The sequence below is a fragment of the Trachemys scripta genome, chromosome 14, assembly GCF_013100865.1.
Source record: "Trachemys scripta elegans isolate TJP31775 chromosome 14, CAS_Tse_1.0, whole genome shotgun sequence".
Classification (NCBI taxonomy): Eukaryota; Metazoa; Chordata; order Testudines; family Emydidae; genus Trachemys; species Trachemys scripta.
In genome coordinates this window covers 42,000,541-42,017,657 of record NC_048311.1, presented here as the reverse complement: position 1 = coordinate 42,017,657, position 17,117 = coordinate 42,000,541, and the positions used below count along the sequence as shown (strand labels likewise).

The 17,117-nt window shown below is 47.8% G+C and overlaps 2 protein-coding genes across 2 annotated transcripts; both read left to right on the top strand.

Moving 5' to 3' along the window:
- The first annotated feature begins 3,422 nt into the window (after positions 1-3,422).
- LOC117887116 (matrix metalloproteinase-9-like) lies at positions 3,423-6,416 on the top strand. Its single transcript, XM_034789357.1, has 5 exons — positions 3,423-3,534; positions 4,859-5,005; positions 5,539-5,697; positions 6,080-6,235; positions 6,382-6,416. Exons 1-5 carry the CDS (start codon positions 3,426-3,428, stop codon positions 6,414-6,416), a joined length of 606 nt encoding a protein of 201 aa, XP_034645248.1. The 5' UTR covers positions 3,423-3,425.
- Positions 6,417-8,052: 1,636 nt separating this feature from the next.
- On the top strand, positions 8,053-14,324 carry LOC117887067 (72 kDa type IV collagenase-like). Its single transcript, XM_034789307.1, has 5 exons — positions 8,053-8,353; positions 8,777-8,941; positions 10,420-10,584; positions 11,579-11,732; positions 13,950-14,324. The coding sequence occupies exons 1-4, from the start codon at positions 8,281-8,283 to the stop codon at positions 11,725-11,727; spliced, it is 552 nt and encodes a 183-aa protein (XP_034645198.1). The 5' UTR covers positions 8,053-8,280; the 3' UTR covers positions 11,728-11,732; positions 13,950-14,324.
- Positions 14,325-17,117: the final 2,793 nt, after the last annotated feature.

The following is a 17,117-nucleotide window of genomic DNA, read 5'->3' as shown; positions in this document are numbered from 1 at the left end:
TACTTTGATGGCAACAATATGACTCAAAATATTGGTTGCCATAGATCAATGCAATAAGGTTCTTCAATCAAGAGAGGCAACTCTTGATGTGGAAGTACAAAAACATTGACAACTTGACAGAGGAGCTTAAAGAGTTACGTGGTAAGTGGAAAACTCTTTTATCGGAAGCCAAGCGTGTTAGGATATAGATATTCAGGCCTGTTTGCAAAGGCCTATACTTTAAGAATTTAGGTGTATTCTTATCACTTAGCTAGTTATAGAGGTGTATAAAAGAAAGAATTTAAATCACTGTCTGCTGGTGTAAGGGCCTTCTCTTACTGTGACAGTCTGAGCCCTGGTTCTTAGGCTAAGGCCTTCAGCTAAGCAGCAGAGGCCAGCCATAAACTGGGAAGCCTATGGTCACCTCCTCACATTCCAAACTAGTCACATGGAAATAAGGTGCTATTGGGCTGTTAGGAATACAATCCTGTCCCGATATTCCTATCACCTCTAGAGAAAGGGAAGAGCCTAGAAGATGTAAAAGGAAACTTAGTTTGATAGCATCCTGTCTGGCAAGAACTCACTTCTCAATAGCTGGGATGTGAAATCCTCATTTCTGTATTGTTCCATCACTGTAGTCTCCACTTCCCTATATGCATCCGAAGAAGTGGGCTGTAGTCCACGAAAGCTTATGCTCTAATAAATTTGTTAGTCTCTAAGGTGCCACAAGTACTCCTGCACTTCCCTATTGTTTGTCTGTATAATTTCTATCTGGTTCTATAATTGTTCTGTCTGCTGTATAATTAATTTTGTTGGGTGTAAACCAATTAAGGTGGTGGGATATAACTGGTTAAATAACCATGTTACAGTACGTTAGGATTGGTTAGTTAAATTTTAGTAAAATGATTGGTTAAGGTATAGCTAAGCAGAACTCAAGTTTTACTATATAGTCTGCAGTCAATCAGGAAGTAAGGGGGGAATGGGAACAGGGAATAGGGGTGGAATTGGGATCATGTTTTGCTAAGGGGGGAATGGGAACAGGGGATGGGAACAGGAACAGGGACACAGGCAAGGCTCTGTGGTGTCAGAGCTGGGAAGGGGGACACTAAGGAAGGAAACTGGAATCATGCTTGCTGGAAGTTCACCCCAATAAACATTGAATTGTTTGCACCTTTGGACTTCAGGTATTGTTGCTCTCTGTTCATGCGAGAAGGACCAGGGAAGTGAGAGGTGAAGAAATAAGCCCCCTAACAAAGCATGCAGCCGAACCATGTCAACAGACCTGCCAAACAAAACTAAAATCCCTGAGAAATGCACAAAAAAGAGAAAACTGTTTCACGATGAAACTCCAGAAGTCCAACTGGGAGAAGAGAATGAAGAGAGAGATTTTAAAGTGAATGTTTTTTACAAGCTTGTTGACTGTAATCAGGGGGTTGACACAGCGGTTTGTCATAGCCAGAGATATCAATAATTATTTCAGCTTTCTGTTGTCATATTTGGAATTCACTGATACTCAGATTGAAAGCTTGTGTTCTGCTTTTTGCAGAGACTATGACAACGATGTATGCACGGACATCATCGATGAGGTGAAACACCCAAGGGCAATTTATAAGGCAAACTTTGGAAGTGCACCTCTCAAACCACTAGAGCTGTTAAATAAAATTCATGAGCTTATATTGGAATGTCTTTTTCCTAATGTCACCATAGTTCTGCAGATATTCTGCACCATACCTGTCACTGTTTCTGAAGCAGAAAGATCTTTTAGCAAAATGAAACAAATCAAAGGTGTACAAAGAGCAACAATCAGACAAGAAAGACTTAAAGGTCTTGCTCTTCTTGCTATTGAGCAAGATCTTTGTTCATATTCAGTTAAATCTTGTATATCAGTTTTTTCATTATCTTTAGATTCAACACCCAATCGTGATTCATGTGTAATTAGCCGACTTGATACTTTAGGTGTTTTCTTACTTTGTACTTTGTGCTTATTTAAATGTTTTATATATTATTTAATTTCATAGAATCATAGAAAATAAAGGTTGGAAGAGACCTCAGGAGGTATCTAATCCAACTCAAAGCAGGACCAATCCCCAACTAAATCATCCCAGCCAGGGCTTTGTCAAGCCAGGCCTTAAAAACCAGTAAGGATGGAGATTCCACCATCTCCCTAGGTAACCCATTCCAGTGCTTCACTACCCTCCTTGTGAAATAGTTTTTCCTAATATCCAACCTAGACCTCTCCCACTGCAACTTGAGACTATTGCTTCTTGTTCTGTCATCTGCCACCTCTGAACAGCCGAGCTCCATCCTCTTTGGAACCCCCCTTCAGGTAGCTGAAGGCTGCTTTCAAATCTCCCCTCACTCTTCTCTTCTGCAGACTAAATAACCCCAGTTCCCTCAGCCTCACCTTATAAGACATGTGCCCCAGCCCCCTAATCGTTTTTGTTGCCTTCCGCTGGACTCTCTCCAATTTCATTCCATAATGTATTTATTTAATTTAAATATATAATTAAAAATAACAAATTCCACATCTTATATTTAGGCTCACAATTTGTTTAATACTGGTGCTGTAACTGGAAAAAAAAAGTTAACTACATCAAGCAATGCCACAACTTATGTATAGTGGGTTCTAATGTGTTATCAATAGGATAAAAAGTAGTGTCTAAACCATCAGCCATCCCTTTCTAGGGGGTCCATGGATTGTTCTGCCCTGGGGCCCAGAATTGCTGTCAGAATTGCACTGCAGAACCTTGCCGAACCGAGGACTGGCCAGAGCTTCTGGAGCCACCTGCTGACCAAGGCACTGAGGAGTCGCTGGGCCTGCCACTGGCCTTCTACCCTGAGGAAATGGAGGACCCCCATGGATCCAGGTACACCCCAAGGGGAGAGGAGCAAGTGGCTCAGGGGCAGCTGACCTCAGTCTGGCCAGGTTGCTGGGGTGGCAATCTCCCCTCTCATGGCAATCTTGTGGTCGGATGTTCTGTCCAAAACCTTCCAGAAGCTGGTGTCGGTTCATGTTTCTGTGGTTGGCTGATGTCATTATCCCCCCTTACATTCTTCCAGTTCCCCAAAACTTATTGGTTACCTAAGTTTATCTATGCCAAAGTTCGTAGGCCTCAAGCCTCATGCTAGCTGCTGAAGCCAATGGCTTACAGGAGCCAAGCCTGTCTATATACTGCTGGATATAATCAAGCAGACTACAATGCAAAGCCGAGGTAAGGTGGACCCCTGGACTACAACAGTCATGACCAAAGACTGAGGTGTGTAGGATGTTCCTAAGCCGGGAGGGTGGGGCAAGTCCTGGCACCCAGGGAGCTCAGGTTTCAGGAAGCAGAGGGTTCATGATATGCCATGGGCATGGCAGGGTGGTGAGGTGGCAAGCCATCTGTCGAGCAGGAAATATTCTGGGGCGCAGCCAAGGGGAGGAGCCCGCAAGGGAGGCTGTATATATGAGGCTGGGGCTTCAGGGCTGGGGCAGTGTGGACGGGACAATGGCTTCACCCACAGCCACGTGTGCCCTGGCCTGGGCCCTGGCACTGCTCTGCGAGGGGACCCAGGGTAAGGGAGGCAGGGGCTGTCTCGGGTCGGTGTGTGTTGGTGTGTAGTGTAGTAGAGTGTGTGGCTGTGCAGCAGGGTGTTGGTGTGTAGTAGAGTGTGTGTGCCGTGGAGCAGTGTGCTGTGTTGTGTAGTCAAGTACATGTTGTGGAGCAGTGTGTTGTAATGGAGTGCCTGTTCTGAAGTGGTGTGTTGTGTAGTGGCGTAGAGTGCATGTTGTGGAGCAGTATGTTGTTGTGTTGTGGATCAGTGTGGTGTTGTGTAGTGTATTAGAGTGTGTGTTGTGTTGTAGTGCAGTAGAGTGCATGTTGGGGAGTGGTGTGGTGTGGATCAGTGTGTTCTTGTGCAATGGAGTGCATGTTGTGTTGTGTAGTAGAATGCATGTTGTGGAGCAGTAGTGTGGTAGAGTCTGTGTTGTGGAGCAGTGCGTGGTGGGTGTAGTAGATTGTATGGCTCTGCAGCAGAGTGTTGATGTGCAGTGTCGAAGAATGCACTGAGGAGCAGTCTGTTGTTGCGTAGCTATGTGGTGTGAAGTGTAACAGACTACATTGTGAAGCAGCGTGTTGTGCAGTAGAGCCATATGGTGCTGTTCAGGGGACTGTTTTGTTGTGCAGTTTAATAACTGTGTGTTGTGTTGTGGAGCCGGCTGTTGTGTTATGTAGTAGAGTGCATGTTGTGGAGCAGTGTGTTGTGTAGTGTAATAGAGTCTGTGTTGTGGAGCAGTGTGTTGTAGTGGAGTAGATTGTGTGGCTCTGCAGCAGTGTGTTGGTGTACAGTGTAGAAGAGTGTGTGCCGAGGAGCAGTCTGTCGTTGTGTGGTGTAAAGTATAAGAGACCATGTTGTGGAGCTGTACGGTGCTGTTCAGGGGACTGTTTTGTTGTGGAGTGTAATTCACTGTGTGTTGTGTATTGTTGGCTAGTATCGTGGTGTGGAGGTTGTGGCGTAGTGGATGCTGTGTGGCAGTGTGCGTGTGTAGTGCAGTGTGTGCTGTGGGACATGCTGTCATTGTGTAGAGTAGCACAGTGTGTTTTGTGAAGTGGTGCGAGACATACCAGCCTGGCAGGAGATCGGAGATGGACAGCAGGAGTCCATCACCAGACCCGCCCCTGCTCCCCAGACCCCCTCCCCTCCCTGAGCCAGAGAGAGAACCCAGGAGTTTTGGCTCCCAGCCCCCCTGCTCAAACCAGGATGTCCCCTTCCCAACCTGAGCCGTGGCTAGAACCCAGGTGTCCTGACCCCCGGCCCGGGGCTCTCCCTGCTAGGCTTGGAGGGGCCCCCTGGCAGCCGTTGCCCCCTTTTCTGATCTCTGCCCCTTGTTCATGGCCAGGTGCGGACCCTGCCCCCTGCGTCTTCCCCTTCACCTACAAGGGCAAGGTCTACACGGCCTGCACAACCGAGGACAGCAGCCGGCTCTGGTGCGCCACCACCGCCAACTACGACCGGGACAAGGCCTACAGGTTCTGCTCTGAGAAGGGTGAGCGCCCAGAGGCAGGACAGGACAGGATGTGGGGACAGCCCGGGGATGGGACGGGAGGGAAGCCGGGGGATGGGGATGGGCCAGAGGCAGCCGAAGGATGGGATGGGGACGGGGGTAGTTGGGGCATGGTTCAGAGACAGAGGGTAGTCCGGGGACGGGATGGGGATGGGGGGCAGCACCGGGCAGCACAGAGGAGAGTTATGTTCCCCATTTGTTATCCCACATGCCCAGAGCTGGCAGGTCTGGCCAATATCCAGGCGCTCGGCCACCATCTTCCTGACACCTGCCCCAGCGACGTCTCCAGAGCTGGGCAGGGCAGACTCACCCAGTTGGTCTGTCTGTCTAGCCCAATCTGTCTGTCTGTCTGTCTATGCATCAGACTCTTGCAGGGTGGCAGCAGAGTCCCCATCTCTGGTGGGCCTTACCTCCGCTCCAGGCTCTGTCCAGGCTGGGCTGAGGGGTCCGCACCCCTCTGCGCTGCCCACAGTGCACCCCACCCCCTGATGGTCCCTGTCTGTGTCTCCCCCCAGCCTACGGTGGGAACTCGGGCGGCCAGCCCTGCTTCTTCCCTTTCGTGTACAAGAACCACATCTTCCATGCCTGCACCAGGTTGCAGAGCCACCTACCCTGGTGCGCCACCACGGCAAACTACGACACGGACCAGCGCTGGAGCTACTGTCCCGACACAAGTACAGTGCCTCCGGAGACTCCCCGGCCAGGGGGCAATGGCAGGGGACATGGCCATGCCCAATGTGCCCCACACACACCCAGCCCTGCTGGTGCCCTCCACTCTTGCCCCGCAGCCCCTGCTAGCCCAGCCCTGGGCTCACCCCCCACACAGCTCTGCCAGTGCCCCATAACCCAGTCTCCCATTCCCTGCACTACCCTGAGGTGGTTGGGGGGCAATGGTCACGCTGCTGGGAGGCTCAGGGAGGTGAGGGGGTTTATTTACCTGGAAACGGGCTCAACTTGTGGTGATTCTGATTAGAGTGTGAGCCACATTACCCAGCATGCTCTCTGTCTCTTCTGTCTCCCGCATCCCATCTCTCTCTCCTGCCCCATCTCTCCCAGTGCTTGGCGGGAACTCGGAGGATCCCTGTACGTTCCCATTCAGCTACAAAGGCAGGAGGTACTCGGCTTGTACCATGGATGACAGCAAGCGGCCCTGGTGTGCCACCACAAGCAACTATGAAGCGAACCATAAATGGAGGTACTGCGGCACAGCAGGTATGTGGGGCCAGGGGAGGCTTAAGGGGTGGGTTTGCTTTGCAGCTGGTATGTGCAGACTATGGGGGCCGTGGCCCAATGGAGAGAGCACAGGAGAGGGAATCTGGACACATGGGTTCTATTCCTGGTTTTACCTCTGTGTCTAGGCAGCACCTGGCATGACGGGGCCCAATCTCAGTGACTGTGTGTCTGGGCAATGCTCTATTCTATTCTGGGAGTTTTTAGTGTCTCCATTACTGTGGTATCTGAACAGTCAAGCAAAATGAGTGGACAAGAAGCATTCATTTGTATATAGGTCCTGTGCCCGTACTGAACCAAACCAAAATTTTGCCCAGTGCTGCCGATCGACACCTTGGATCTTTTCCCTAGCCTAGAAATATTTTTGGGAATTCAATATTTTTCCCCTCTGAGATTAGAGGGGGAAAAAATGAAACCTCGAAAATATTCATGAACTGAAAAGCCAAACTCTTTCAGTTCAGCTCAGTTAAAAAGTTTTGTTTTGAAACTTTCTGTTTCCATTTCAACCTTTTTTTTTCATTTTTTTTTTTTTACTCTAATTAGCTTAAATTTCTGTAACCCTTCTGCCAGTCAGAGCTGGCAGTAACAAGGGCCAGGTTCAGTATCTAGGGGTTCCTTTTCAACAATACAACACAGAACCAGCTCGAGCCCCCACCCAGTGACCTGGGACAAATTACACACCACCCCCTGGGCGCCCCTAAGAGGCAAAACTTCCCCTCTCACAAGCAGAGTCTGAGTGGAGAAAAGAAACTTTTAATAAAAGGAGGGAAGTAACTCTACGTTAATTTGGGAAAACACCCCAAATAGGGTTCATAAACATAAACCATGAGCAAAAGACCCACCCCAGTAAGTTGGGCAGTGTCCTTTTCCCCTGAGGGTCTTAAATCCAGCAACCAAAAGTTCCTTTAACATGCCCATCCCTTCTCTGCACCCCATTCACAGTTGCTGTCCTTGGCCAGTGAAGACCTAGAGTTCAGAGGCTCATCTGCAGAGTTCACCTCCCACCCTGAGTGGAGGGAGGGTGGGTAAGGAGGCATCTTACTTGCTCCACTGCTCAGGCACTCACTCCCCACAGGGCTCTGCTCTGGACCTCTCCACCAGCTGCCCTGCTGGCCACTCGCTAAGAAGTCTTCAGGGTCCATCACTTAACATAGCTCTCAGTGATTTCAGCTGTTAGGGGGGGAGCCTCACTACTGGTGCACATGGGTCTGTCTCTTGCAATAGAGATACTATCCCAAAACAGGTCTAATACTTAGGCCTAGGTGTCAGTGATTTCAGCTCTGCATCATGTAACAAGACTCTCAATTGAGTTTAAAGTAGCTCTGTTATCACATAGTGGAGAGAGGACAGGTCAAGGAGTATCTGCAGCCCATGGGCCAGGCCCCAGCCCCACAGAAGCATCTGTCCCCACTCTCTCTCAGTTCACTGTGCTTTGGCACCCATGGCCCCTGCCTGGCAAGTGCCATTGAGTTGAGGATGAGTCCCTCCATTGGGGTATGCCTGGTACAGTTCTGCTGCCCTCAGTTCACACAAGGCTAACAGCACTTTATTACTCCTGCCCCAATAACAAGGAGGCTGGGGATCCCACACCAGCCAAAAGTGATCATTGGGCCAGCAATCCCATCATGCTGAGCACCTAGGCAGGGTGGGTGTGTCCATGCAAGTGAGATCAGCTCCTGAAGTGCTCTTCCACGGCTCACCACTAGATGTCAGGGGAGAGCTGATTCATCTTCAAGTCGGGAAATGCATCAAAACCAGCAACATTCATCAAAAGGCCCAAACACTTTCGATTCCCATGAATTGGCATTTTTTCCACTTAAAAAAATCATTTTGTTGGGAAAATTCACGCCCAGTTCTCCCAGAAAATCGCCTGCCCTGAGTCCTGCCTTCTGCCCTGTTTTTAACCCTTTCCTCCCTTGCCTCTTTCTCCACCAGCTGCAGGGGGAAATTCAGACAGCTCCCCTTGCGTCTTCCCTTTCATCTATAAGGGCAAGACCTACCAGAACTGTACGGCAGTCGATGATCAGATGGGACGGCCCTGGTGTGCTACCACTTCCAACTACGACAAAGACCATCTCTGGCGCTTCTGCTTTAGCAAGGGTGAGTCCCGGCCATGACCAGAGCGCTCCGTGTCGGCACAGGGGGAAAGGGTTTGTGGAGGACATGCCGGTACGTGGAGCTCTAACACAGGGAATGCTGTCACCCAGTCTTGCGGGTCAAATTGAGCTCGCTGGAGGGGCTGCATGCTACAAATGGCTTCCCCGGTGCAGCCAGATTGCCTGGCACCTCCTTGTGATGCGGCCGTCAGAGACAGGATGGCAGACTAGATGGGCCCTGGGGTGATCCCATGCTCCTAGGCGCAATGCCATTCACCCACTATACAAAATTATCTTTGGCTTTCGCCACAGCAGTGAGATGAGACACACCTACCCCGGCTTTTCTTTTTTGCTAAGAAAACGGCCACGACGGTCGCTCTCTTTGGCATTCCTGCTGTTCACTCTGATTTACTCGTTGCCTTTGTAGCCTATGGGGGGAACTCGAATGGTCAGCGCTGCATATTTCCTTTCATCTACAAAACCAAGCTATTTCACAGCTGCACGAATGCTGGAGGCAAGATGGGAAATTTCTGGTGCGCCACAACCCAGAACTACAACCAGGATAAGCTGTGGAGCTACTGTCCAGATATCAGTAATGTATCCAGTCTCTTCGTATATTCCCTCTGGGGCAGATCTGACTCTGGCTTTTCCCATACAGCCGGGAAAATAACTAATTTGTGGTTTGCTGGTGATTCTGAAAAATCGGGGTGGGGGGAGGAGCTTGTCGTGGATTGCCATGAAAATGAATTTTTTGAAATTGTCATTGAATCAAAAAATCGGGGAGGGAAATCATTTCAGGTAGATCATGAAAGTTAATTTTTTTAAAAATTGTCATTGCATTGCAAAGTCATAAAAATGGTTTAGACTGCGTTCCTAAAAAGAAATTTCTGAAATTTTCAGTGTGTCAAAAAATTAGAAAAACATTTGTCTCGGGTTGTCCAGAAAATGAAATATTTCACAGTTTTTAATTAATCAAAAATATTGGGGCAATGTGTTTTGGGAGGATCCCAGAAACAAGCTTGTTCGAAATTTTCCATCATTTGTAAGATCAGGGAAAAAAACATTTTGGGTGGATCCTGGAACTGAAATTTTCATTGATACTTTTCGTGAAGTAAAAAATCAGGAAACAAAATTGTTTTGGCTGGATCCCAAAGATGATTTGTTTTAAATTTTCATTGAACTGAAAATTTAAGGGGAAAAAAATCCCTTTGGGTCAAATGAAACATTTCATTTCAATTTTGAGCATTTTTTAAACTTTCTAAATTTTGGTTTTAATAAAATAGGGGATTTTGAAAGCAGAAGTTGTTTCAAATTGAAGAATTGACTTTTTCTGAATTTTTGATCATTTTTCCGACATGAACAATCCCACAAAACTGGCACAAATTCACAACACATTTTGGCTTCACTGAATCTGTACTTTTTGCCAAAAAAAATTCATCTGAAAAATTTCATCCACCTCTGTTTACCGAGTTGTCCAGGGGCCTCCAGATCTCCTGTATGATCTCATCACATCTCTGCTGTGCCCCTGAGCCAATGAGGAGTTGTGAAACTTTGATACCAATGGGAGTTGGGCAGTGGGAGTCTATCTGATTGGTGGATGGGATAGTGGATTACAACACACCCCTCCCAGCAGCTAAATGAGCCTCTAAGGATTCCTTCAGGAAAGGTTCAAGGCCAGGGTCTAGGAGCAGCCATAGAATCAGACCCAGAACCGATAGAGTCAGTGGGTTTTGGGAAGCCAGGTTCCTGTTGGCCCTCCTGGAAGATGCTTTGGCCATGATGATGTCTTCAAATCCAGACCGGATGCTGTTCTAGAAGATACTTGAGTGAAACCCAAGTTATTGGGTTTAACACAGAGCGAACCAGGGGAAATTCACTGGCCTGAGTTCTAAAGGTCAGACTAGATGATCACAATGGTCCCTTCTGGCCTTGGGATCTATGAACGCCTACCTGAGATTTCTTGGCTGTTGGTGATGGGTGGCCAGGTCATAGTGGGATGCGGGAGCCGTTATACCATAGGCAGGTGGGTGTGTTGGTGGTGTCTATAACCACCTCCCTTTGCCTCCCTAGCCCTGGGTGGGAACGCAGTAGGAAAGAGCTGTGCATTCCCCTTCATCTATAAGAAGAAAGTGTACTACACCTGCACCAGCGACGGAGAGAGCTCGGGAAAACTGTGGTGCAGCACCACCGGGAATTACGACGTGGACAAGAAGTGGACTTACTGCTCCAAGCCAGGTAGGACAGGGGATGGAGGAAGCTGAACCTTGCGGTTAAGGTGTTTGGCTCAACGAGGTCTGGTTCAATTCCTGGCTCTGTCATAGACTCTTTGGGTGAGTCACTTAAGAGCAGGTTGGTTGGTTTTTTGGTCCCCACCCTCCGCCCTTTAGGAAAAGCTGAGCAAGCTGAAGTTCATGGGTAGCAGCTGTTCAGCAGTTCTTAGAACCATCCCCCAAATCGCCCTGGAGCGGTGGGGCTCCTTCTGCTGGCTGTTTAGATTGGCAGCACTTTGAGACAGGGCCTGTCGGTCTCTGTCTGTCTGGGCAGCGCCTCGCACAACCCTGATTTTGTGTCTGGGCAGTGCCCGGCATGATGGGGCCCCAATCTCAGTGACTCTGTGTCTGAGCAGCGCCCAGTGTGACGGGGTCCTGATCTCAGTGACTCTGTGTCTGGGTGGCACTCAGTGCCCCAATCTCAGCAACTGTTTACCTGGGCAGTGCCCAGCAAAAAGGATCCCAGATCTCACACTAGTATCTAGAGGCCTTGACTAATGCATGTAATAACCACAGAGGATGTACCCAAAAACACATCTGAGGTGTGGCTGTGTCTAACCACCTGTGCCTGTATAAACTGGCTAAATAGACTTCCCACGGACCCACAAACCACCTAACAAATTTCGCATACATAACCCCGAACAGCAGAGACATTTTTTGCCTTTCCCCTTGGCATCTTTGGGTCGTTAGCCCCATGTTGCAGAACTGGGTAAACTGAGGCACGGAGCTGGGCCGTGCCTAGCTAAAGGTCACCCAGCAGAGCCAGGCATAGTATCCAAGTCTCTCGTTGCTCTGCCTGGCACCCCGTCACAGGGCTGCACTCTCTCCCGTAGCCCTAAGCTGCATGGGGAACTATCTAACAAAGTGTTTGCTTCCAGTCTGATGTCGCCTGCATTTGCTATGTGCTGCCTGTGATTCTGGCCATGGTTCTCACCTGCTGGTGGTGTGTTTGGCTGCAGACTATGACAAGCCCTGTGTCTTCCCCTTCATCTACAAGAAGTTTAAATTCCGCACCTGCACCAACCTGGCAGAGGCCAAGGGAAAGTTCTGGTGTTCCACCACAGACAACTATGACAGGGACCATCAGTGGAGCTACTGCCCTGCCTGAGACAGGTAGGACAGGGCAATGGGGTGGTCTCTGTTGATAGCATCCCCATCTGGACCAGGGGTGCGTGTGATGGGTTTGGTCACAGAGATCCCCTTGGGACTGTCACCTGATGTGCTGAAATTACCTCTGAGCCCATTTTCCCTGCCAGCTTGGGACTTCCAGAACCCTGACTTGTTGAGCCAGACATGCCTGCCTGCTGCAACAAAGACCCAGGGTCTGGGCCACACCCCCAAAGCTTCAGACTTAACTGAAAACAGCTCAGCAGGTACTTGTCTCCAGCACCCAGACACCCAGCTCCCAATGGGATCCAAACCCCAAATAAATCCATTTTACTCTGTATAAAGCTTATACAGGGTAAATTAGTAAATTGTTCACCCTCTATAACACTGGTAGAGAGATATGCACAGCTGTTTGCTCCCCCAGGTATTAATCACTTACTCTGCATTTAATAATGAACAAAAAATGATTTTATTAAGTATAAAAAGTAGGATTTAGGTGGTTTCAAGTAATAGAACAAAGTAAGTCACCAAGCAAAATAAGCAAAACCACACAAGACTAAGCCTAATACATTAAAAAACTGATTACAGGTAATATCTCACCCTCAGAGATGTTCCAATAAGCTTCTTTCACAGACTAGACTCCTTCCTAGTCTTGGCCCAATCCTTTCCCCTGGTACAGTCCTTATTAGTTCCAGCAGACACCTCAGGTGGTAAGCAGGGGGTTTTGCATGAGTGGCAGCCTCTTTTGTCCTCCTCCACCCCCTTTTATAGCTTTGGCAAAAGGTAGGAATCTTTTGTCTCTCTGGGTCCCCACTCCTCCTTCTAAATGGAAAAGTACCAGATTTAACATGGATTTTATTATCCTCTAGTAAGACCCTCTAGTCTCCATTCCCCATGGGCTGGCCCACACGTACACAGGAAGGCTTTCAAATAACTAAGGCCATTTACAACTGATTGTTTCTGGAGCATCCTTAATGGCCTCCACTTAATATGTTTACATCAGTGATACAAGTTTATATCTTATTTTCCTAACTCCAGCTATAGAAATAATACATGCAAACAAATAGGATGAACACACTTAGTAGATGACAAGCTTTCTAATGACACCATACAAGGGGTATTTAGCATAAAGCATATTCCAGTTATGTCATATTCATAGGCATATTTCCATAAACCATATGGAGTGCAACGTCACAGGGAGATCCTCCTTCTTTTGTCTATTTACACTGAGAACTCTTCCAGGCAGGGACCATCTGCAGCACCCAGTGCAAGGGGCCCCTGATCTCCGTGACTCTGTGTCTGGGCAGCGCACAGCACAACAGGGCCCCAATCTGGTGACTCTGTGTCCATCCATCTATCACACGTGCGTCCATCCATCCTTCCCCATACACACCCATCCATACATTCCCATGCGTATCCATCCACCCACTCATACATCCCTATCCACAGTCACCCATCCAGCCATTCCCATACACATCCACCAAGTACCCAACTATGGAATCATGTGATATAGGTCTGAAAGGGACCTGAAGCGCCCAGCCCCACCCCACCCCATGCTGAGGCAGGACCAAATATACCTAAAACATCCCTGACAGATGTTTGTCCAACCTCCAATGACAGGGATGCCACAACCTTCCCTAGGTAACCTGCTCCAGAGCCGAATTATCCGTAGAGCTAGCAAGTTTTTCCTAGTATCTAACCTAACTCTCCCTAGCTGCAAACTCAGCCAATTCCTCCTTGTCTGTCCCTCGGTGGCCGTGGAGAACAATTGTTCTCCATCCTCTTTCTAGCAACCTTTTGCATATTTGAAGATTGTTATCAGGTTCCCCCCTCAGCCTTCTCTCCTCAAGAGTCAACCTGCCCAATTTTTTCAACCTCCCCTCCTAGGTCAGGTTTTCTAAACCTCTGATCATTTTAATTGCTCTTCTCCGGACTCTCTGCAGTTTGCCCACATCTTTCTTAAAGTGCAGTACCCGAAACTGTACACTGTCCTCCAGCTGAGACCTCACCAATGCCAACTACAGCAGGACAATGACCTCCCATGTCTGACATACGATGCTCCCATTAATAGACCTCAGAATTTTATTTGCCTTTTTCACAACCTCACCGTGCTGTCAACTCATATTCAATTTATGATCCACCCTAACCCCTAGGTCCTTTTCTGCCATCTCGCTGCCTAGCTAGTAAAGTGGCGCTGAAGGTCTGTCCTTCTGTCCTTTTCAGGTGACAGCTCCAGAGCCAGGAGGAGACAGAACGATGACATTTGATATTAAATGAAAGGTGTGAGCCCTGCTCTGGACACCTCTGCTCTCCCAACAGAGATCGCTTCTGATCAACGGATGCCAGTGGCATAATCACCCTTGAATCCAAATCTAAATGCGCTCATTTCTCTAGTTGATTTTAGTAAATTCAAATAAAGCATCTTTTGAAATAAGATCTGCAAATTCTGTGTCCGGGCAGAAGGCAATAAATGACCTGTTCGTTTCCCTGGGGTGAGGATGACAGCGTGATGGATTTTGCTTCTGATGAATATTGGGCATTTCCCAATGAACATGGCTTTTTGGAATGGTTATAAATCCTCATGCTTCAGGGTTGAAGACAATCACTCTTAGTGGTCAGTATGAGTTGCACTCCATATGATTTTATGAAAATATGCTAATGAGTGTGAATATAATGTAACTGGAATATGCTTCATGCAAAACCTCTCTTGTAAGGTAAAATTACAAAGCTTATAATCTATTGAGTGTGGTCATCCTATTTGTATGAATATATGACTCTTGTATCTGAAACTAGAAGTATGAAATATAACTCTGTGGTCCTATTGTAATTATGCAAAGTGTGGGCCATTAATGGTGGTTTGGAATCTTGATGGCTCCCATTAACCAGGACAATTGGTTGTAAATGACTCTGTTTACTTGCAAGCCTTCCTGTGAGACAGGCTGGGAAAAATGAAGGCTTGGGGTCTCACAGAACATGTGACCATGTCACCTGGTGCTGGAATCCATCTTAAACCTGGTGCTTTTCCATTTAAAAGTGTGTGGGGGGGACTCAAAGAGACAAAAGATTCCCGCCTGGTGCCAAAACCATAAAAGGGGGTGGAACAGGATAAAGGAGGATGCAGTCATGAGAAATCCCCTAGTTACCACCTGAGCTGGAACAAGGACTGTACCAGGGGAAAGAATTGAGCCCAGACTAGACAGGAGCCTATTCTGTGAAAAGCAACCGAGGGTCCTGTGGCACCTTTAAGACTAACAGATGTATTGGAGCATAAGCTTTCGTGGGTGAATGCCCACTTCATCAGATGCATGTAATGGAAATTTCCAGAGGCAGGTATGAATATGCAGGCAAGGATCAGTATGGAGATAACGAGGTTAATTCAATCAGGGAGGGTGAGGTCCTCTGCTAGCAGGTGAGGTGTGAACACCAAGGAAGGAGAAACTGCTTCTGTAGTTGGCTAGCCATTCACAGTCTTTGTTTAATCCTGAGCTGATGGTGTCAAATTTGCAAATGAACTGGAGCTCAGCAGTTTCTCTTTGGAGTCTGGTCCTGAAGTTTTTTTGCTGTAAGATGGCTACCTTTACATCTGCTATTGTGTGGCCAAGGAGGTTGAAGTGTTCTCCTACAGGTTTTTGTATATTCAATTTCATCCAGCTTCTCTCCTGGAGCCAGTCTCACCTGCTCATTAACCAGGCAGTGATCTGCTGATGTGGACGGGTGGGTGGTAAAGGCCATGGCTAGGGTCAGGCGCCTGTCACTAAAGCACGTGCCTCTTAAGATAATTCAGAGGAGAAGAAACATGTTTCTGTTCTGGGAATGCGGCTCTAACCAAATACAAAAGAACCTGCTAAAGCCTGAATGTCTGGGCAATGCGCAGTGAAGGAATTGTGGAAAGCAGAATTAATTCTATTGACTGGAAAATTACAAGGATCACACAATTGGGAAGTGACGGGGAAAGACTTGTGTATCCCCCCCTCCACACACACACACCTTCCCATTGCCCACAAGGCTGCCGATAACTCTCCTTTCACAGCCTTCCCCAATGGACATGGGGTGCCATTTAGGAATGGCAGGGGGTGCTCCTGACCCCCCCGCAGAGGTTCGTACAGGAGGTGTGCTCCCTGGTGGAGCTCTTTCATAGAATCATAGACTTTAAGGTCAGAAAGGACCATTATGGTCATCTAGTCTGACCTCCTACACAATGCAGGCCACAGAATCACACCCACTCCCTCCTGTTACAAACCCTGACCTATATCTGAGCTGTTGAAGTCCTCAAATCATGGTTTAAAGACTTCAAGGTGCAGAGAATCCTCCAGCAAGTGACCCGTGCCCTATGCTGCAGAGGAAGGAGAAAAAACCCCAGGTCCTCTGCCAATCTGCCCTGGAGGAAAATTCCTTCCCGACCCCAAATATGGCAATCAGCGAGACCCTGAGCATGTGGGCAAGACTCACCAGCCAGACACCCAGGAAAGAATTCTCTCTAGTAATTCAGATCCCACCCCATCTAACATCCTATCACAAGCCATTAGCCATATCTACTGCTAATAGTCAAAGATCAATTAATTGCCAGAATTAGGCTATCCCATCATACCATCCCCTCCATAAACTTATCAAGCTTAGTCTTGAAGCCAGATATGTCTTTTGCCCCCACTGCTTCCCTTGGAAGGCTATTCCAGAACTTCACTCCTCTGATGGTTAGAAACCTTCATCTAATTTCAAGTCTAAACTGCCTGATGGCCAGTTTATATCTAGTTGTTCTTGTGTCCACATTGGTACTGAGCTTAAATAATTCTTCTCCCTCCCTGGTATTTATCCCTCTGATATATTTATAAAGAGCAATCATATCTCCCCTCAGCCTTCATTTGGTTAGGCTAAACAAGCCAAGCTCTTTGAGTCTCCTTTCATAAGACAGGTTTTCCATTCCTCAGATCATCCTAGTAGCCCTTCTCTGTACCTGTTCCAGTTTGAATTCATCCTTCTTAAACATGGGAGACCAGAACTGCACACAATATTCCAGATGAGGTCTCACGAATACCTTGTATAATGGTCCTAACACCTCCTTATCTCTACTGGAAATGCCTCGCCTGATGCATCCCAAGACCGCATTAGCTTTTTTCACGGCCATATCACATTGGCGGCTCATAGTCATCCTGTGATCAATCAATACTCCGAGGTCCTTCTCCTCCTCTGTTACTTCCAACTGATGCCTCCCCAGGTTATAACAGAAATTCTTGTTATTAATCCCTAAATGCATGACCTTGCACTTTTCACTATTAAATTTCATCCTATTACTATTACTCCAGTTTACAAGGTCATCCCGGTCCTTCTCTGTATTGGCAATACCTCCCAGCTTTGTGTCATTCGCAAACTTTATTAGCACATTCCCGCTTTTTG

Excerpts from the sequence above, each read along its gene's own strand:
- LOC117887067 (XM_034789307.1), top strand. The coding sequence starts at position 8,281 with ATGGGACGGCCCTGGTGTGCTACCACTTCCAACTACGACAAAGACCAT. Across the intron at positions 8,354-8,776 it reads GCGCTTCTGCTTTAGCAAGG|CCTATGGGGGGAACTCGAAT; the intron begins GTGAGTCCCGGC and ends TTGCCTTTGTAG. Across the intron at positions 8,942-10,419 it reads GAGCTACTGTCCAGATATCA|CCCTGGGTGGGAACGCAGTA; the intron begins GTAATGTATCCA and ends TTGCCTCCCTAG.
- LOC117887116 (XM_034789357.1), top strand. The coding sequence starts at position 3,426 with ATGAGGCTGGGGCTTCAGGGCTGGGGCAGTGTGGACGGGACAATGGCT. Across the intron at positions 5,006-5,538 it reads CAGGTTCTGCTCTGAGAAGG|CCTACGGTGGGAACTCGGGC; the intron begins GTGAGCGCCCAG and ends GTCTCCCCCCAG. Across the intron at positions 5,698-6,079 it reads GAGCTACTGTCCCGACACAA|TGCTTGGCGGGAACTCGGAG; the intron begins GTACAGTGCCTC and ends CATCTCTCCCAG.